This window comes from Symphalangus syndactylus, chromosome 19 (genome assembly GCF_028878055.3).
Source record: "Symphalangus syndactylus isolate Jambi chromosome 19, NHGRI_mSymSyn1-v2.1_pri, whole genome shotgun sequence".
Taxonomy (NCBI): Eukaryota; Metazoa; Chordata; class Mammalia; order Primates; family Hylobatidae; genus Symphalangus; species Symphalangus syndactylus.
Genome location: NC_072434.2, coordinates 91,428,510 through 91,450,000, shown reverse-complemented (window position 1 = coordinate 91,450,000; position 21,491 = coordinate 91,428,510). Strand labels below are relative to the sequence as shown.

The 21,491-nt window shown below is 41.6% G+C and overlaps 1 protein-coding gene across 2 annotated transcripts in view; it reads left to right on the top strand.

The window, feature by feature from the left end:
* Positions 1-6,616: 6,616 nt before the first annotated feature.
* ZNF670 (zinc finger protein 670) overlaps positions 6,617-21,491 on the top strand; it is a 40,493-nt gene continuing 25,618 nt past the window's right edge. The window contains exon 1 of one of the 2 annotated variants that reach the window (XM_055234711.2): positions 6,617-6,835. In XM_055234711.2, coding sequence (XP_055090686.1) covers positions 6,833-6,835 — 3 coding nt within the window. In that variant the 5' untranslated portion in view covers positions 6,617-6,832. The remainder of the gene's footprint in view (positions 6,836-21,491) is intronic. The other variant, XM_063613549.1, reaches the window with a different exon arrangement.

Sequence of the window (21,491 nt, the reverse complement as noted above, 5' to 3'; positions counted from 1 at the left end):
GCTTTGTTCTTTTTGCTTAGGATTGTCTTGGCTATTTGGGCTCTTTTTTTTGGTTCCATATAAATTTTAATACCAAGTCCTGGCAGAGATACAACAAAAAAAGAAAATTTGAGGCCAATATCCTTGATGAACATCCATGCAAAAATCTTCAACAAAATACTGGCAAACTGAATCTAGCAGCACATCAAAAATTTTATTCACCGCGATCAAGTAGGCTTCATCCCTAGCATGCAAGGTTGTTTCAACGTACACGAGTCAATAAATGTGATTCATTGCATAAACAGAACTAAAGAAAAAAAACACATGATCATCTCAATAGATGCAGAAAAGGCTTTTGATAAAATTCAACATCCCTTCATGTTAAGAACTCTCAATAAATTAGGTATTGAAGGAACATACCTCAAAATAATAAGAGCCATATATGACAAACCCACAGAAAACATCATAGTGAATGAACAAAAGTTGGAAGCATTCCTCTTTAAAATTGGCAGAAGACAAGGATGCTCTCTCTCACCACTCCTATTTAACATAGTTATTGGAAGTTCTGGTCAGGACAATCAGGCAAATGAGAGAAATAAAGGTTATTCAAATAGGAAGAGAAGTCATATTATCCCTGTTTGCAGATAACATGATTCTGTATCTAGAAAACCTCATGGTCTCAGCCCAAAAGCTTCTTAAGCTGATAAGCAACTTCAGCAACGTCTCAGGATACAAAATCAATGGCAAAAATGTCTAGCATTTCTATACACCAACAACAAACCGAGAGCAAAATCATAAATGAACTCCCATTCACAATTGCCACAAAAAGAATAAAACACCTAGGAATACAGCTTACTAGGGAGGTGAAAGATCTGTACAAGGAGAACTACAAACCACTGCTAAAGAAACCAGAGATGACACAAACAAATGGAAAAACATTCCACGCTCATGAATAAGAAGAATCAGTATCATTAAAATGGCCACACTGCCCAAAGCAATTTTTGGATTCAATGCTATTCCCATTAAACTAACACTGACATTCTTCACAGGACTGTCTCTGTCCTGATTTTTTATTTTTCTTACCATAGGTTTACTTTGCCTGAAATCACGCAAAAGATATTATGTCCAGCTGTCTCACTCAGCACATTCATGAGGCTCATCTAGGGCATGCTCTTCAGTTGTTTTTGTTCCTTTGTATCGCTGAGTAGTATTCTGTTGTAATGTTAGACTTGGAACCAACCCAAATGCCCATCAATGATAGAGTGGATAAAGAAAATGTGGTACATATACACCATGGAATACCATGCAGCCATAAAAAAGGATGAGTTCATGTTCTTTGCAGAGACGTGGATGAAGCTGGAAACCATCATTCTTAACAAACTAACACAAGAACAGAAAACCAAAGACCGCATGTTCTCACTCATAAGTGGGAGTTGAACAGTGAGAACACATGGATGCAGGGAGGGGAACATTACACACTGGGGCCTGTTGGGGGATGGGGAGCTAGGGGAGGGATAGCATTGGAGAAATAAATACCTAATGTAGATGATGGGTTGATGGGTGCAGCAAACCACCATGGCACGTGTTTACCTATGTAACAAAACTGCATGTTCTGCACATGTACCCCAGAACTTAAAGTATAATTAAAAATGCAAAAAAAAGAAGCAAGTGTTTCTTTTATATATTGGTGATCACACATATACCACATCCATGTGGATTGCCCATTGCCATAAAGCAAATGGAAAAACACATAACCCGACTGCAGACATTTCAAAAGTGATTGTGCCCATAAGGGAGATCCAAATTACAACTTATGTTACAGCTATAGAACTTACATTTAAAATGATTTTCAATACAATGAGGGAAATAGAAAAAATATAATAATGTGCAAAGAACAGGAAACTCTCAGCTTGACAAGCCATATTTGTAAAAGAGCTAAATATGAAGTAAATAATTGAAAATGTAATTAATATGCTTAATATACAACATATGGGTTAAATGTTAAGTTATTCTGAGCTGATGAGAACTTTACTTAACTGGTATATTGAACAAAATCAATATAGTAGAAGGAGAAAAAATATAAAATACCAATATAATTAAACATAGAAGTGAAATGAGAGGGAATAAAACAAATCTACTTGTTTTTCTAGACTATATTAAAATAATTCAAGTAAGTACTCAAAGAGTTGGTGATTTATAAGTTTTTAAAATTGAACATCAGACATAAATCCTTGAATTCAGAAATGCAATGTGTCAAAAAAAAGAAAAATAAAAAATTACTTAAAAGAAATAATAGTCAAGGTGCATAACACCAAAGAGAAGGAAAACACTAAAAATCAGAGAAAAAAAAAGAGATAATTTACGAAGATGAGAGCAAAATTTCCACAGCTTGAGTAGAGCCAAAAATAATGAAATAAATATTAATGGACCTGGCAGAAATTGTCACGTAAGCAAAAAGTGAATACTTACCTACCTAACATGCCTTTAACAAAAAAGGGTGAATTAATATAGTTTCAAATAAGAAAACACTGAATAATTTGGTTACCAACAGGAACTTCTTAAGAGTACTTCAAGAAGAAAGGTGTGTGTGTGTGTGTGTGTGTGTGTGTGTGTGTGTATAATCTGAAAAATGAAAGAGTAAGAGACATGATTTGGGAGTATCAAATCTTGGTGGGCATTGAACTCAAGAAACTATGTAGGCCAGGTGCAGTGGCTCACACCTGTAATCCCAGCACTTTGGGAGGCCAAGGCAGACAGATCACTTGAGTCCAGGAGTTTGAGACCAGCCTGGACAAAATGGCGAAACCTTGTCTCTACAAAAAGTACAAAAATTAGCCATACGTGGTGACATGTGCCTGTTGTCTCAGCCACTTGGAAGGCTGAGATGGGAAGATCAGCTGATCCCAGGGAGGTCGAAGCTACAGTGAGCTGTGATCATACCACTGCCCTCCAGCCTGGGTGACAAAGTGAGACCCTGTCTCAAAAATAAAAATAAATAAAAGATAAAGAAGGTGACATGAATAAACTAAGAAGAATGAAGAAGACTGCATCAGTGGATGTAGAAGATTGAATATGCGATCATAAATTTATATTAAAATCATTAAAGGATAATTAGTACAACTTAATGCACATTGATTTGGAAAGCAAAATGATATGGAAATTTTCTGGAGAAAAACATATATAGTTCTTCCCAATATAGACCTCTGTTTAGAAGTCTAAACAGAATAACATCCACAGGAGTAGAGAAGTTTATAAAAGAAGTGCTCACAAATAAAGTTCCGGAATCAAGTAGTTTAACAGGGAGATTCTACAGTCTTTTCAAATAACACATAAATCAATGCTTCTAACTCAATTTAAGAATATTACAATGGAAGTACTAGCTCCAAATAGGTTATGAAGATCAAATGGAACATTGGTACCAAAAATTTCCGGATGTTGTACAAAATAGAATATTACAGAAAAATCTCATTTCTGCCTTCACATAGAAATATGTAAGATAAAATAGTAGCAAATTCTAATTTATTACTAAAAACAACATATAATGACAAAATGCAATTTATACCTGGAATTCTAGAGTGATTAAATATTTGGAAGTCAACTGATAAAATTCATCATTTTTATAGAGATAAACAGAACAGTCCCTTGATCATGTCTGCATATGCAAAAATGTCTAGCAGAATTTAACATGTGTTACTGTTAATTTAAAACCTTCTACAATAGTAATTGATAGATTTTTTTTCAAAGACAGCAAAGTCTTTTTCATACTCATGGAAAACATACTAGAGGCTATTTATTTTTAAGCTAACTTCAACATTGTATTGGATTCTATCATTTTTTAAAGCTAGGAACAATTTTGCAAAGTGTATATGAAAGAGCAAACATATAAGAATAGCCAAAACCCCCCAAAAGAAACACATTGAAGGTTTCTGGTTCTGCAAAACATTAAAACACATTATGATCTTAATTATAGCAGTGTGATGTTGATGCAAAAATAGATGAACAGACCAGGACAGTAGAAAAATCAGAAATACACCAAAATGCATAAGAGATGTTATGCAATAAAAACCACAGAGCCTTTATTAATATTTTGTGTTTGGGAATTGAACATGCCCATAAAAAAGATGAAAATGAATTCATTCTTCACAAGCTATAGTAAGATAAAGGATAAATGAAGGAGAAATCTAAATGGTGAAAAAAATGGGCCGGGTGTGGCGGCTCACACCTGTTATCCCAGCACTTTGGGAGGCAGAGGGGGGGCGTATCACGAGGTCAGGAGATCGAGACCATCCTGGGTAACACGGTGAAACCCCGTCTCCACTAAAAATACAAAAAATTAGCCAGGTGTGGTGGCGGGCACCTGTAGTCCCAGCTACTCGGGAGGCTGAGGCAGGAGAATGGCGTGAACCCGGGAGGCGGAGCTTGCAGTGAGCCGAGATCGGGCCACTGCCACTGCACTCCAGCGTGGGCCACAGAGCGAGACTCCGTCTCAAAAAAAAAAAAAAAAAAGAAAACATAAAAATAGAAGAAAACATTGATAAATACTTCTACAAGCTGTGAGGATAAACCGGGCTTATGACTAAAACCAAGAAATACTAAATTAAAAAATTGATAAAGATACAATATAAAACCAGAATATTGTGCATGTTAGGAAACGCCATAAGCCAAGTAAAAAGGAAAATGCCAAATGGGCATCTTTTTGCAACTTATATAACAGAAAAAGGGAAGCACACAATTTCTGTCTGCTCCAGAAAATAAGAAAGCTGTCAAAACATAGGGTACAAGGACAAAGGAGGCAATGTATAGAGTCCCTCACTTAGGATGGGACAATTTGGCGGGGTGCGGTGGCTCACGCCTGTAATCCCAGCACTTTCGGAGGCCGAGGTGGGTGGATCACCTGAGGTCAGGAGTTCAAGACCAGCCCGGCCAACATGGTGAAACCCTGTCTATACTAAAAATACAAAAATTAGCCAGGCGTCGTGGTGGGTGCCTGTAATCCCAGCTACTCAGGAGGCTGAGGTATGACAATCGCTTGAATCCGGGGGGCAGAGGTTGCAGTGAGCCGAGATCGTGCCACTGCACTCCAGCCTGGGCAACAGAGTGAGACTTGGTCTCAAAAAAAAAAAAAAAAAAAGGATAATTTAAGCTCAAAAAATAGATATAGACTGCAGTGTGTGGAATCTCAGTAAATACACAAAAAATAAGGTTAGAAAAAATATCACTCACATTTTTTTGTTTGCTGAGGCCACGCCGTCATTATTATGACATTGATAAAAGGGAGAATCAAGCTTTTATTCTTCCTTTCCTAATAGGCTAGTTTTTAATGTAATGGAGAGAGTTCATGAGAAAACGCAATTTTTAATAGAAGAATGAGAACTAATACCTGTAGAGAAAATAATTAGAAAACCACTATTTGGCAACTCTCATTGAGATAAGTGAAATTAAGAAATAGTAATCAATAAATAATGAACAGTTACATGAAAGGAACAGGCAGACATTCCTGGACCCATCGAACAACCTTAAAATGGTAAAACCAGACACGTGTATCCAAATGTGCAGTCTGAATTGAAACATGCTGGAAGCTTAATATATAGAGTGATTTTGAAGGATTTAGCACCCGCCCAAATACTTCATTAATAATATTACATCGATTGTAAGGTCCTCTGAGCAGGCCGCGCCATGGTCAAGCCATTGTGACCCCTGTGACCCACACGTATACATCCAGAAGGTCTCCTGGAGCCAGAAAGTCTGGGACAACAGGAAAACCACGAAGGAAGAGAAACGGCTAGTTTCTGTCTTAACTGATTAGCCAACTTTGCAGCATTCTACCATTGTGACGTGCACCACCCTAACTAATCAATCAGCCTAGTGACACTGTGACCCCTCCCTCTTGTGACAGTGTACCTTGTGACATTCTTCCTCTGCCGGTAATAAACGGTCCCTGACTGTAACTGTCCACTGCTTACCCCTCACCTCTAAAACTAACTCCAATCCCACGACCCTCCGCTGACCCTCTTTTCGGACCCAGCCCGCTCGCACCCGAGTGAATAAACTAGCCTTGTTGCTCACACTTAACCTTTTTGGGTAGTCTCTTCAATTAGGCGCGAGCTTAACATCGATCGTATATTGAAACAATATTTTTGGATATATTTGGTTAAATAAATCATTGTAATCAATTTCACGTGTTTTTTTCTTTTCTATTGCTACTAGAACACACGTGGCTCACATTTTATTTCTATTGGGCATTGCTACCTGAGAGGACATTCTCTTTTCAAAATTCAGGCTGCCTCTAATCCCACTAGAAGCAAGGAAAAAAAAATTCAGGCTGCCTCCTCAAAAGACCAGAGGCCAGGAAGGTTGAGAAATCTGAAATTTTAGAATAATTGTCCTCATACTGTTTCCAATTGTAAATATCACAAATACTACTCATAAATGGACATAATCTTGTGTATAAGGTTGAATGGGAAAGTCCCCCAGGGGGCGCCAGGTCTCAGCACAGGGCAGAATCCATGCCTTAGAAAAGGACTGCAGGGAAAGAACCTGGCCTCACTCAGCGCCGTGTCTGACCGCATCTCCCGTCACTCAGGACTGAAGGGGCGGGGCCTAAAGCCCTGTCCAATCGGGCGCTGGGAAGGGGACTGTACTCTCAAGCGCGCCGCGAAAGGAGGGAGCAGCTTCCGGGACCTGGCGGGGCTTTTGTGTTGGGCAGCGCGAATCTGGCGAGCTCGGTGCGTCTCCGCTGCTCCTTCCCCTTATCCCTGGGAGGTCCAAGTGGTCCCGCGGCAGCTTCTGTTGCTCTGGGACCTGAGGTCCCGGAAGGTCCTTAGGGAGGACCGCAGACACCGGAGGCTGGGAAATGGTGAGTGTGCCGGCCAGGTGTCTCGTGAAGGGGAAGCGGGAACCGGCAGGAAGCGGTTGTGGCGAACCCGGACCTCCCCGCAGGGCCGACCCGAGCTTCCGCTGGCGCCTCGCGGCCTTGGTGGCACCGGCTGGGGGGCTGGACCCGCAGCCAGACCCCGGGCCGCCTGGCTTGTCCCTGCCCCGCCGCTTCGGCCAGGCCCGGAACCCTTTCTGGGCAGCTCTGCCCCTGCAGACCCGCATCTTCCTCGGATTGTGCGGGGCCGACGGGAGGGTCCTCAGGGGAGAGTCCCGACTTGGGGTTCGGGGTTCCTGCGTGAGAGGAGCTGTGGTCTGTGAAGTCTCCAAAACCTCCTTTCTCCTGTTAGAAAACTGAGGCGCCGTTAAAATATTAAGGAGTGTATTTGAGCAGAGAGTCGTGAGTTAGGAAGCCACCAGCGTGGTTTGTGGTTTGGGGAAGGAAAGGCTTTTCTAAGGAACCGGAGGAAGCAAACCCAATTAAGTGATTGATTGTGCACAGTTAGGTAGTCACCCCATATAGACTGTGCAGCCAGGTATCTCCTGGTTATGTAACCGAGGTTAATTGGTGGGTTCGCGGTTGTTTAAGGCTGTTTTGTTTCCCTTGAAGTTATTAATTTACAAGACAAGCGTGAGTTACGTTTTGGTTGGTTGTTGATTCATTCGTGTGTGTGTGTGCATATGTATGATGGAGTCTCGGACTCGGGCTCAAGCGATCCTCCCACCTCAGTCTCCCTAGTACCTGTGTTTAATTATTTTAGCATATAAACACTCCACGTTTCTAAGTGTATGGCAACAGGATATCACATCGACGACCCTGTTCCCACAGCCTAACTCTTCTGGGGCTTGTAGTAAAATCCTAAATTTCCAATTCTTTTCCTACATTCAAATGCAACATTATCAAGTATTTGTCTTTTATTGTACATTTCATACACATGCAGTGTGTTATTTTTTTCAGAGTAGTGAGTCGTTCTGAAAATATTTGTTTTCACTCTTAAAATATTTCTGAACGTTACACGAGTGGAAAGCAGAAAATAATCACCTGACAGTTAATTGTAAAAAAAAAAAAAGAAGAAAAAAAAGTCTTTGTGCATCTCCTAATTTTATCTTTTTTGAGTGTGCACATCTTACCAGACTATCTTTGGGGTGAAGTTCCCCTTTGGAAACTTTAGAGGGTGATGTGTCCTCAGCCACCCTCATATCTTTTCTTGGTCCTCTGTTTAGCAGCCAGATCTCTTGGAGTGTCTAATGAATACCTTCTCCTGGGTCATCTCCTCCCAGAGGACAGTTTAAAATATGGGAGTAGAGCCTCTCCAGGCAGCATATGGGTGCCCTGGAGTTGAGAGACGTCTCCTAGTATACTCCGTTTAAAAAACAAATCCCTGGTGCATTAGGATTTTCTTCCTCCGACCCCAGTATTCATCATTCCTTGGAGACACGTTGGTGGCAGCCAATCAGATGCTGGTATTAAGGGAAAAAGCTAGAAATGATTCCTGTGCTCTGGATTTTCTCAGACTTGGGGAAGGAGAAAAACTATCTCAAAGAACAAGGAATACCCACCCCAGTGAGGTGATGCAAGAACCAGAAAAGTACCATCATCAGAATTATGTAAGAAGAGAGTTGGCTGGGCGTGGTGGCCCACGCCTGTAATCCCAGCATTTTGGGAGGCCAAGGGGGGCAGATCACTTGAGGTCAGGAGTTTGAGACCAGCCTTGCCAGTATGGCAAAACACTGTCTCTACTAAAAATACAAAAATTAGCCCAGTCTGGTGGTGCATGCCTGTAATCCCAGCTACTCGGGAGGCTGAGGCAGGAGAATCACTTGAGGCCAGGAGGTGGAGGTTGCAGTGAGCTGAGATGGTGCCACTGCACTCCAGCCTGGGTGACAGAGGGAGACTCAGTCTCAAAAAGAAAAAAAAAAAAAGAGAGAGTTTATTCTAAAGTATTGCAATGGGGAAAAACACCAGGTATAAGAGCTGCAAGCATGTTAAAGTTTAGGCAGAAAAGGGCTTAGAAATTCAGGCACACAGGCCAGGCGCGGTGGCTCACGCCTGTAATCCCAGCACTTTGGGAGGCCGAGGCGGGCAGATCACGAGGTCAGGAGATCGAGATCATCCTGGCTAACGCGGTGAAACCCTGTCTCTACTAGAAATATAAAAAATTAGCCAGGCGTGGTGGCGGGTGCCTGTAGTCCCAGCTACTCAGGAGGCTGAGGCAGTAGAATGGCGTGAACCCAGGAGGCAGAGCTTGCAGCGAGCCGAGATCACGCCGCTGCACTCCAGCCTGGGCAACAGAGCAAGACTCCGTCTCAAAGGAAAAAAAAAAAATTGAAGCACACAGTGGGGCACAGTACAGTGTCTCCTGGGAGGGTGGTCATTGAGTATTTCTGTGAGGAGAATGGGCCTGTGAGGATCTCCGAAGTGATGCAGTGACCTGACTTGACACTTGACCCAGAGATGTCTGTGTTCTGTCAGCATGACCCCTCCCTGAGTTTATTGCCTTGAAAAGATTTATTCACTTAGTTCAGTTTCAGTTTTTCATTAACTTTAAAATAGGTTTTATTCATAGAGCTTGAAAGATTAAAAAAAAATTTCCAAAGAGACAAGAAAGAGGTGGATTTCGGGTGGGGGGGGGGGAGAAATCTATTCATATTCCATTTGTTAAAAATTCTTGTTAATAGAAACAATAAATATTGTTTCTAGTTTTTGAAAGAAAAAAAGAAGCCTTTAAATGCTCTGACATGAAATTTAAATGATCTGCAAAAAGTTAATTTGTTTCAGTTCAGTTCAGGTTGTCAAACATTTGTTAAAAACATTCTATATGTCAGGCATTGTGCCCTAGAGATACACAGACATTCCCCCAAAAAACAGTAACTTATCTTTTTTTACATCCTTTAAGATTGGGTAAAATTATACATCATCTTTTCACAAGGCAGGACACATTCTAGCAGGGTAAAGTTATTTTCCTCTAGCGTAACATGTTCGAACAACTCTTTGTCATTTTCTTCACATGAAGAAAATGAAGAGAAAGTTGTTCTTAGGTTCATTGGAAGGCCCTCCAAAACTGATCAAAATTCTGTGATCACAGGCCTTCCATCCACCCTGCTCCCCTCCATGCCTGTGCAGTCCTCTGCACCTCTCTCTGGAACAACCAGAAGTGTAACTTCTACAAAAAGATTTCCTCAAATCACCCTTTCAGGCATTGTTCCCTTCCTTAACCTCTTGTGCCAATACTTGTGTATCTTGCCCTCACGTACATGTTTTAGGATAGTTCCCTGGGGTCTTCATATATCTGGGTAACTTTACCCTGCTTCCCAATAATCTCTACCAGCCTCCTTCTCCAAATATACATCCTCAAATATACAATCTAGATTAAACAGTGTATTCTATGCAAAGACAGACTTAAGTCCCCTGGCCAACCCCTTCTAGCCAGACTGAGCCCCCTAAGCCCATCTTATGGAGAATTTTCAAGGCCTCCCTGGGAGTGACCTTCCATGTGCAGAGTGAAGCTAGCTCCATGAAATCAAGAGCCATGTTTTCATCTTTGCTTGTATCACTCATGGTCCCAAAGCAACATGTGCAATAGACCTTTAAATGTGTACTAAATTGAGTGGATTGAGTCACTCACTTTCTTCAGTGATCTCTTTTCCATTCAGAGCTGTACCTCAATGCATAGAAGAATATACCAGCTCTCTTGAAAGAAAGAACGAATAAATCAGTTGGAACCAAGAGTAAAAAAAAAAAAAAAAAAAAAATTCTTGTTAACCTTTTTCTTCCTAAGAGTGAGTGTAGGAAGTTTGTCAAGTCTGTTCTTTTTTGAGGGAGATTTCAAATGGAATTCTAGGGCTTTGCTTTGGGAATGTGTATTAGTTTGTTTTCATGCTGCTGATGACATACCTGAGACTGGGAATAAGAGAAAGAGATTTAAAGGACTTATATTTCCACATGGCTGGGGAAGCCTGACAATCATGCGGAAGGCAAAGAGGAGCAAGTTACGTCTTACGTGGATGGCAGCAGGCAGAGAGAGAGCTTGTGCAGGGAAACTCCAGTTTTTAAAACTATCAGATCTCTTGAAACTTATTCGCTATCACCAGAACAGCATGGGAAAGACCTGCCCCCATGATTCAATTACCTCCCACCAGTTCCTCCCACATGTGGGAATTGTGGGAGTTACAATTCAAGATGAGATTTGAGTGGGGACACAGCCAGACTATATCAAAATATTACCAGGGAAAAATATGAAAAATCTCTTTTCCATTATGGCTGCAGAAAAATGAATACATTTCCACAAGCAAGTGTTGTAGATAAATTGGTGAATTACAAATATTTATCAAAACTTCAGTACCTCCTTTTTGCAGGGTGGAGAATTTATAACAGTGGATAACCCTGTTCTGTATCGTGTTATCTGGACATTGGAGTTCAATGCTAAGTTTTATGGGATAGGACTTGGCAACTCCTGGAGATGATTTGTTATCATGGAAATAATAAATAAATGACATTTATTATACGATAGGCATAGATACTTTGGCTTTTCCAGTTGAGATATTAAATGTAAGTGCCTAACTCAGTTCTTCCTTGGGAGCCTCCCTTTACAGATGTCCCAGCCTGCTCACCTCAGCCATGAAAGGAGCTCTTTGTATTGAGAGAAGCTACAGAGTTCTGGAAATCTGGTGTTCACAGGTGGATGTGGTTGGGCCTGGATTGAAAGGATGGGATCCCCTTTTTACGGGTGTAATTGTCATTGTCCTAGCATTCTTTCTAGACATTATTCAATAAAGCAGGGGTCCCCAACCCCTGGGCCATGGACCAGTACCTGTCGGTGGTCTGTTAGGATCCAGGCCATGCAGCAGGAGGTGAGCAGCAGGTGAGCGAACATTACCCTGTTGTGAACTGTGCATGGGAGGGATCTAGGTTGTGTGCTCCTTATGAGAATCTAATGCCTGATGATCTGAGGTAGAACAGTGTGGTCCCGAAACTATCCTCACCATCCGTGGAAAATCTGTCTTCTATGAAACTGATCCCTGATGCCAAAAAGGTGGGGAACTGCTGCAATAAAGTAAATTCAGAATTATGTAAGAAGGGAGTTTATTCTGAAGTATTGCAATGAGGAAAAACACCAGGTATAACAGCGGCAAGCATGTTAAAGCTTGCAACTGGCATGTGCAATGTGGGCAGTGTCGTGGAACTGATCTGTGAGCTTATGGGGTATGTGTTGACTCTGAGTGGTGTCAGAATTTAATTGTTGGACAATTAGTAGGTGTTGGAGAATTGGTTGGTGTTCAGCAAAGTCCACACATTTGGTATCAGAAAAAGGACTCACAGATCAGAGCCTTCCCCTGACTCTGGGAGAGTGTTTGGTCACTGGTGAGAATTGAGACCCTGGAGAAGAAAGCATTTCCTCACTGTGAGCAGGAGATAAATAGGGTGTGTGGAGCTCCCAGAATTACATTTCCGATTGCTCAGGCTTCCTTCACTCATTCCCTAGGAATGAACCACCTTGGGCTGTATCTCCACCTTGAGAGTGGCCCCCAAGCTTCCTTCACTCATTCCCTAGGAATGAACCACCTTGGGCTGTATCTCCACCTTGAGAGTGGCCCCCAAGCTTCCTTCACTCATTCCCTAGGAATGAACCACCTTGGGCTGTATCTCCACCTTGAGGTCCCCAAGCTTGGGAACCTATTTAACCTACTGAGCATGGGGTTCGTCTTTATAAAATCTTGCTGGGACATCATTCCAGTTTGGGCAAGTATTTAAGAATTTTATTCCATGATTTGAATGTGAGATTTTGATTTTCTTGGTTGAAAACGAGTGAATTGGGTGATATGACTTGAAAAAATCATAGATAATTCTTGGAATAAATTGTTTTATGCTGAGTTTAAATGATAAGACTTTAAAGTCATGGGCCCACTGTCCAGGTGAATAAACAGTCCTTGTGCAGATCTTTTCTAACTTCTGCTCAGAGATGTGACCACAGTTCTGATTATTTTTTCTTATTCTTTGTAGATTAACTATCATGAAGCAGAATTTTGCTCTTTTTTTATGGCTGCATAGTTTTACCTCTTGAGTTTTTAGTAGCTTAATGTTACTATTAATATACCATTAGTATTGTGCCGAAAAGATGTTTTTCTGTGGTGTGTATATATATATACATATATATATATATATATATACATATATATATATATATATATATTTTTTTTTTTTTTTTTTTTTTGAGACAGAGTTTCATTCTTGTCACCCAGGCTGTAATGTAATGGCACAATCTCAGCTCACCACAGCCTACGACTCCCAGGTTCAAGCAGTTCTCCTGCCGCAGCCTCCTGACTGGCTGGGATTACAGGCATGCACTGCCATGCCCAGCTAATTTTTTTGTATTTTTAATAGAGACAGCGTTTTCCATGTTGGCCAGGCTGGTCTTGAATTCCTGACCTCAGGTGATCCTCCCGCCTCGGCCTCCCAAAGTGCTGGGATTACAGGCATGAGCCACCGAGCCCGGCCTGTGGTTTCTTTTTTTAAGTATATGTTAATTTTTGTTTGAAATAATAAGGCTAGGCACAGTAGCTCACCACTGTAATCTCAGCACTTTGGGAGGCTGATGTGGGTGGATCACTTGAGTTCAGAAGTTTGAGACCAGCCTGGGCAACATGACGAGACCCTGCCTGAACTTTAAAAAAAAAAAAAAAAAAAAAGCCAGGCATGGCAGTGGGGAGCTGTGGTCTCAGCTACTTGGGAGGCTCAGGTGGGAGGATCACTTGAGCCTCAGAGTTCCAGGCCACAGTGAGCTGTAATCGCACCATTGCACTTTAGCCTGGGCAGCATAGTGAGACCCTGTTTAAAAAAAGAAAAGTGGCCAGGTGCAGTGACTCACACCTGTAATCCCAGCACTTTGGGAGGCTGAGACAGGCAGATCACGAGGTCAGGAGATCGGGATCATCCTGGCTAACATGGTGAAACCCCATCTCTACTAAAAATACAAAAAATTAGCCGGTCATGGTGGCGGGCGCCTGTAGTCCCAGCTACTTGGGAGGCCGAGGCAGGAGAATGGCATGAACCCAGGAGGCGGAGCTTGCAGTGAGCCGAGATGCGCCACTGCACTCCAGCCTGGGCGACAGAGCAAGACTCTGTCTCAAAAAATAAAAAGCAAAAGAAAAAAAAAAGAATAAAACTGTGAAAGGAAATACAAATATTTAGGAATAGGTATTTTACTCAGTTTATAAATGAGTTCTTACATTTTAATGAAAATTCAAAAGATAACTCAAATTTAAAAAATAACAGTATAAATAACAGAGTATAAAAGATTTCATATTACTTTAAGGCATGTGATTTATTACCTTCATATTCAGACCTTCATTATTCACCAGTTTCTTTTTTTTCTTATCCAACTTTTATTTTAGGTTTAGAGGCTACATGTGCAGGATTGTTACATGGGTCAAATATCACTGGCGGGGTTTGCTGTACAAATGATTTTATCACCCAAATGGTGAACATAGTAACTAATAGGTAGTTTTTAGACCCTCACCCTGTTTTCACCATTCATCTTCAAGTATGACCAGTCTTTATTTAACTCTGTGTCTATGTGTACTCATTATTTCGCTCCCACTTATAAGTGAGAACATGCAGTATTTGGTTTTCTGCCACTGTGTTAATTTGATTAGGATAATGGCCTCCAACTACATCCATGTTGCTGCAGAGGGCGTGATTTTGCTCTTTTCTATGGCTGCATAATATTCCCTGGGTGTATGTGTACCACATATTCTTTATCCATTTTACTGTTGCTGGGCATTTAGGTTAATTCTATGACTTTGCTATTGTGAATAGTGCTGCAGTGAATACACACATTCATGTGTCTTTTTGGTAGAATGATTTAGATTCCCTTGGATATATACCCAGTAATAGGATTGCTGGGTTGAATGGCAGTTCTGTTTTAAGGTCTTTGAGAAATCTCCAAAATGCTTTCCACAGTGGCTGAACTAATTTACATCCCCTCCAGCAGTGTGTAAGCGTTCCCTTTTCTCTGCAACCTCACAAACATCTGTTATTTTCTGACTTTTTTGTAATAGTTATTCTGACTGGATGGTTTTGATTTGCATTTCTCTAATGATTAGAGATGTTGAGCATAATTTTTCACACACTTCTTGACCATGTGTATGTCTTCTTTGGAGAAGTGTCTGTTCATATTCTTTCCCCTTTTTTATGGAGTTGTTTGCCGTTTTTCCTTGTTGATTTGTTCAAGTTTCTTGTAGATTCTGGATATTAAACCTTTGTCAGATACATAGATAGCAAATATTTTCTCGTATTCTGTAGGTTGTTTACTCTATTGACAGTTTATCTTACTGTGTAGAGGCTCTTTAGTTTGATTAGGTCCCACTTATTTATTTTTGTTTTTGTTGCAATTGCTTTTGGAGACTTTGTCATGAAATATTTACCAAGGATTATGTCCATAATGGTATGTCCTAGGTTTTCCTCTAGGGTTTTTATAGTTACAGGTTTTACATTTAAGTCATTTTGTTTGTTTGTTTTGAGACGGAGTCTCGCTCTGTCACCCAGGCTGGAGTGCAGTGGTGCGATCTTGGCTCACTGCAAGCTCCACCTCCTGGGTTTGTGCCATTCTCCTGCCTCAGCCTCCCAAGTAGCTGGGACTACAGGCGCCCATCACCACACCTGGCAAGTTTTTTGTATTTTTAGTAGAGACGAGGTTTCACTGTGTTAGCCAGGATGGTCTTGATCTCCTGACCTCGTGATCTGCCCGCCTCGGCCTCCCAAAGTGCTGGGACTACAGGCGTGAGCTACCGTGCCCAGCCACATTTAAGTCTTTAATCAATGTTTTTTTTCTTAATTTTTTTATTTTTAATTTTTGTGGGTACATACCAGGTATGTATATTTATGGGGTGCAGGAGATATTTTGATACAGGGATGCAATTTGTAATAATTACATCATGGAGAATGGGGTGTCCATCCCCTCAGGCATTTACCCTTTGTATTACAAATGATCCAATTATGCTTAGTTATTTTAAAGTGTACAATTAAATTATTACTGACTGTAATCGTCCTGTTGTGCTGTCACATGCTAGGTCTTACTTATTCTTTCTGTTTTTTAAATATGCATTAACCATCCCCACCTCTTCCCCAATCCCCCTGACTACACTTCAACCTCTGGTAACCATCCTTTGACTCATATCCATTAGTTCAGTTGTTTTGATTTTTAGATTCCACAAATAAGTAAGAACGTGCTGTTTGTCTTTCTGTGCCTGGCTTATTTCACTTAGCTTAATGACTTCTAGTTCCACCCATGTTATTGCAGATGACAGGCTCTCATGCTTTTTTATGGCTGAATAGTACTCCACTGTGTATATGTACATTTTCTTTATGCATTCATCTGTTGATGGACACTTAGCTTGTTTCCAAATTTTGGCTTTTGTAAACAGTGCTACAACAAACATGAGAGTGTGGATATCTGTTTGACATACTGGTTTCCTTTCTTTTGGCTATATACCTAGCAGGGGGATTGCTGGATCATATGGCAGGTCTCTTTTTAGTTTTTTTTGAAAGACCTTCAAACTGTTCTCCATAGTAGTTGTACTAGTTCACATTCCCACCAGCTGTGTACAAGGATTCTCTTTTTTTCCATATCCTTGCCAGCATTTGTTATTACCTTTTTTTGTCTCTTAACTTTCTTGGGCACATAAAAGGTGTATGTATCTATGGATTACATGAGATGTTTTGATACAGGCATGCAGTGTGAAATAAGCACCTCATGGAGAATGAGGTATCAGGCATTTATCCTTTGAGTTACAATCAAATTACACTCTTTAAGTTATCTTAAAACATAAAATTAAGTTATCGTTAACTATAGACGCCTTTTTGTGCTATCAAATAGTATGCCTTATTTATTCTTTCTAAGTATTTTTTTTTGTTAGCCATTAACTATCTCCACCTCTCCTCCAGCTCTCCACTACTTTTCCCCACCTCTGGTAACCATCCTTCGACCCTCTATGCCCATGAGTTCAGTTGTTTTGATTTTTATATCCCACAAATAAGTGAGAACATGCGATATTTGTTCTTCTGTGCCTGGCTTATTTTACTTAACATCATTATCTCCAGTTCCATCCGTGTTGTTGCTGCAAACGACTGGATCTCATTCTTTTTTTTTTTTTTTTTTTGGCAAAATAGTACCCCACTGTGTATATATTACCACATTTTCTTTATGCATTCATTTGTTGATGGACACTTAGGTTGCTTCCACATCTTAGTTATTGTAAGCAGCACTGCAACAAACATGGGAGTGCAGATATCTCTTTGATATACTGGTTTCCTTTCTTTCGGGTACATACCCAGCAGTGAGATTGCAGGATCATATGGCGGCTCAATTTTTAGTTCTTTGAGGAATCTCTGAAGTTTTCTCCATAGTGGTTGCACTAATTTACATTCCCACCAACAGTGTACAAGGGTTCCTTTTTCTCTATATTCTTGCCAGAATTTGCTATTGCCTGTCTTTTGGATTTAAGCCATTTTAACTAGGGTGAGATGATATCCTATGGTAGTTTTGATTTGCATTTCTCTGATGATCAATGATGTTAAGCATCTTTTCATATGCCTGTTTTCCATTTGTATGTCTTCTTTCTTTTGAGAACTGTCTATTCATATCTTTTGCCCATCTTTTTTTTTTGGAGGCGGAATCTTACTGTCACCTAGGCTGGAGTGCAGTGGTGTGATCTTGGCTCACTGCAACCTCTGCCTCTTGGGTTCAAGCGATTCTCCTACCTCAGCCACCTGAGTAGCTGGGATTACAGATGTACACCACCACACCTGGCCAATTTTTGTATCTTTAGTAGAGATGGGGTTTCACCATGTTGGCCAGGCTGGTCTCAAACTCCTGAGCTCAAGTGATCTACTGCCTTGGCCTGTCAAAGTGCTGGGATTACAGGCATGAGCCACCACGCCCAGCCTTGCCCATCTTTTGATCAGATTATTAGATTTTTTTCCTATAGAGTTGTTTGAGCTTCTTATATATTGTGGTTATTAATCCCAGTTCAGATGCGTAGTTTGCAAATATTTTCTCCCATTTAAGTGGGTTGTCTCTTCACTTTGTTGATTGTATCCTTTGCTGTGCTGGAGCTTTTTAACTTGATGTGATCCCATTTGTCCATTTCTGCTTTGGTTGCCTGTGCTTGTGGGGAACTACTTGTGAACTCAATGTATCTGAGACAAGTCTTTTTTTTTTTTTTTTGAGACGGGGTCTTGCTTTCACACCCAGGCTGGAGTGCAATGGCACGATCTTGGTTTACTGGAACCTCTGCCTCCCAGATTCAAGCCATTCTCCTGTGTCAGCCTCTTGAGTAGGTGGGGTTACAGGCACTCGCCACCATGCCCGGCTGATTTTTGTATTTTTAGTAGAGACGGGGTTTCATCATGTTGGCCAGGCTGGTCTTGAACTCCTCCTGACCTCAGGTGACCTACCCACCTCGGCCTCCCAACTTGCTAGGATTACAGGCATGAGCCACCGCGCCTGGCTGAGACAAGTCTTAATCAATTTTGGAAGTTTATTTTGCCAAGGTTACAGGATGTAACCATGACATAGCTTCAGGAGGTCCTTGATGACATGGGGGTACAGCCTGCTTTTATACATTTTAGGGAGACATAATAATGTCTATCAATACATGTAAGATTTACATTGGTTTGATTTGGATGGTGGGACAACTCAGAGTGGGGGCTTCCAGGTCATAGGTAGATTTAAAAATTTTCTGATTGGCAATTGGTTGAGTTATCAGTAGAAACGAATGTCTGGGTAACAAGAAGAAGTTGTGGAAACTAAGGTTTTATCATGTAGATGAAATCCCCAGATAGCAGGCTTCAGAGAGAATAGATTGTAAATGTTTATTATCAGAACTTAAGGTCTGTGTTGATGTTAATGCTGGCTGGCTTTTCCCGAATTCCAAAAGTGAGGAGGGTATAAAGGAGCTTGTCCGACTCCCTCTTCCCATCATGGCGTGAAGTAGTTTTCCGGGTTAACTTTGGAATACCCTTATCTGAAATGAGGGGTCCATTCCGATGGCTGAGGGGCCTTAGAATGTTATTTGTGGTTTATATTCTCAAGAAACTTTTGCCTTGGAGGACTATGGCAAGCTTTGGGGGATGGGCGTCCATGACCATGCTCCACTGCAGCCCATACTGCACCAAACCTCTGGGCTCTGTGCAGCTAAGAATTCTGTCTTTGTCAACTTTCTGAGCAGTTCTCTTTTCCAGCTCAGGTGTCCATGGGGGCTGTAGGGTCTCCTGCAGCTAGGATCCTGGAGGACCATGGCAAGAGTGGGCCTCTCCATGCCTATCTTACTCATCCCTTCTGTGGGAAGCACTCGGGGCCAGAAATGAGTCCTGGTCCTCAGCAATCCTGGGTGGGGTTCCCACCTTTGTCCCCTTTCAGCCTGCATCCTTTCTTGGTCCACTGTCAGTGCCTGCTTTCCAAACATCTGTTTATCGTGTGCTGTTCTACTCGATGGTCTGCTCTGTGGGCAAAAGGTCTTCCTGGCTGTGTCTGCTTGGCCGTCTTGACTCTCCTCTTTTTTTGTGATTTCTTGCCTCAGTCTGTTGCACGCAGAGTACTGTCTGAGGCTGTGGGTGCCCCTGTTCACCCATTACACTGCTATGGGACTTGAGCTGTTACACGTTTATTTTTTGATGTTGACAGTGTCCTTGCTTTTGTCCCAAGTGGCAATGCTTCATACATTTATTACGCATTGAGAAAAACGAAGTGCTGGGTTTTTAAATTACAGATAAATTCACATTTACTAGAAAATGCCAATGGAATGTATGGATAAACTGACCGTTCATAAATATGTTTATTCCTTACAAATACTTAGCCTTATTTGTTTCTTTATCTCCATGTGACTGTATATACTTTTCACTGATTATCATTGGTTTTGAGCATTTTTCCTGTGTGGTAATTTTCTGTGAAATAGGTTTCAATCATTTTCTACGAAATAGTTTTCAAATAGTTCTCAATCATTTATTTGTATGTTTATTGCTTTTACCCCCCCTTTAAACATACTCTGCACGCTATTCCACTTTATTTGTAAAGACTGCGAATATTAATATTTTTTCCCAAGGTAATTTTTTCTTGTCACTCTAGTCTACCATTTGATGGACTTCTTAATTTTAGTAGAATTGAACTTGTCAGTCTTTCTTCAGGGGCTTTATTTTTTCACATAAGAAAACTTGGAAGACAGAAGGGCATGTTGTGCTCACAGAGTTAACTCCTTAGGTTTTCTTTCCTCATCACTAGGGACTCATCACTTCTGGGGCTGCATTTCAGCAGAGTCTGGCTCTCAAACTTCCATGTTTAACCTTCTCAAGGAGGTTTCATTTTGAACTGTAGGTGAAACAGGCTCCTTATCTGAGCTATAGCAAATGTTTGCTTTTCTTCCCTTGTAACTCCTTTATGCAATATTGCTGCCATATAACTCCAGTGTTTTTATGCATTTAGTAATTCTAGTTTCTTGTTGGCATCTTTTTATTTTCTTGGTTGAACATGCATAGACCGGCCAGGCATGGTGGCTCATGCCCGTAATCTCAGCGCTTTGGGAGGCCGAGGCAGGTGGATCACTTGAGCTCAGGAGTTCAAGACAAGCTGGGCAACGTGGTAAGACCCCGTCTCTACAAAAAATCCAAAAATTAGCCGGGCATGGTGATGCACACCTGTGGTCCCAGCTACTTGAGAGGCTGAGGGAGGCAGGAGGATCGTTTGAGCCCAGGAGATGGAGATTGCAGTGAGCCAAGATTGTGCTACTGCACTCCAGCATGGGTGACAGAGTGAGACCCTGTCAAAAAAAAAAAAGGGGGGGGGAAGGAACGAGAAAAGCAAAGAAAGAAAGCAAATGCATAGACTGAGAGAGTGTGAGGCAGCTTTCGTCCTGGGGCCAACAGCCTCATCCCAAATTACAGAGGTCTGGCTCCCTCTTGTTCCACTGTTGCCTGACCTGGGCCCCGTTTTTCCTTGAGGCCAAGGATGGCTCCATTAGACAATGAATCTGTAATTTCCTGTCCATGCTGTGCCCTGTGTCCAGGAGGAAAAAGCAGGAAGGCCCTATGGAGTGCAGGAAGACAACAGTGGAACTCTTGAAAGGCAGTACGAAGTTCTGCTGAAATGCAAATGCCTCCTAGGTGAGGTCAGGTCCCAACACAGGAAGGAAGCCAAGAACCTGTCATTCTGGCCTCATTGGGCCCCACATCTGATCACATTTCTTGTCACTTAGGGAAGGAGCAGAGGCATGTGAAGCCCTATCCAGTCAGAAGCTCAGTAGCAAGCCAGAAAGGAGCAGGTAGCATTCTGCAATTCAGTAGAGCCTTTGTCTTAAGAGCCACTGGTAGAGCTCAGGGTCTTGTCTCCACTGCTCCGTGTCCTCTGATTAAGGAGGCTCCAGATGAGTCTGCTGCATCTTCTGTTGCTCTGTGACCTGCCTGCGGGTACTGCGACATTCTAGAAAAGATGCAGGGACACCTGTGACGTTCTGGAAAAGACGCAGGGACACTCTAGAAGTTGGGAAATGGTGAGTGTGCAGGATGGGCATCCCAACACGGGGAGGGGCTGATTGGAACTAGGCAGAATTGGCTGAGGCCAGACCCAGCCCTCCGTGTGGTCAGCTAC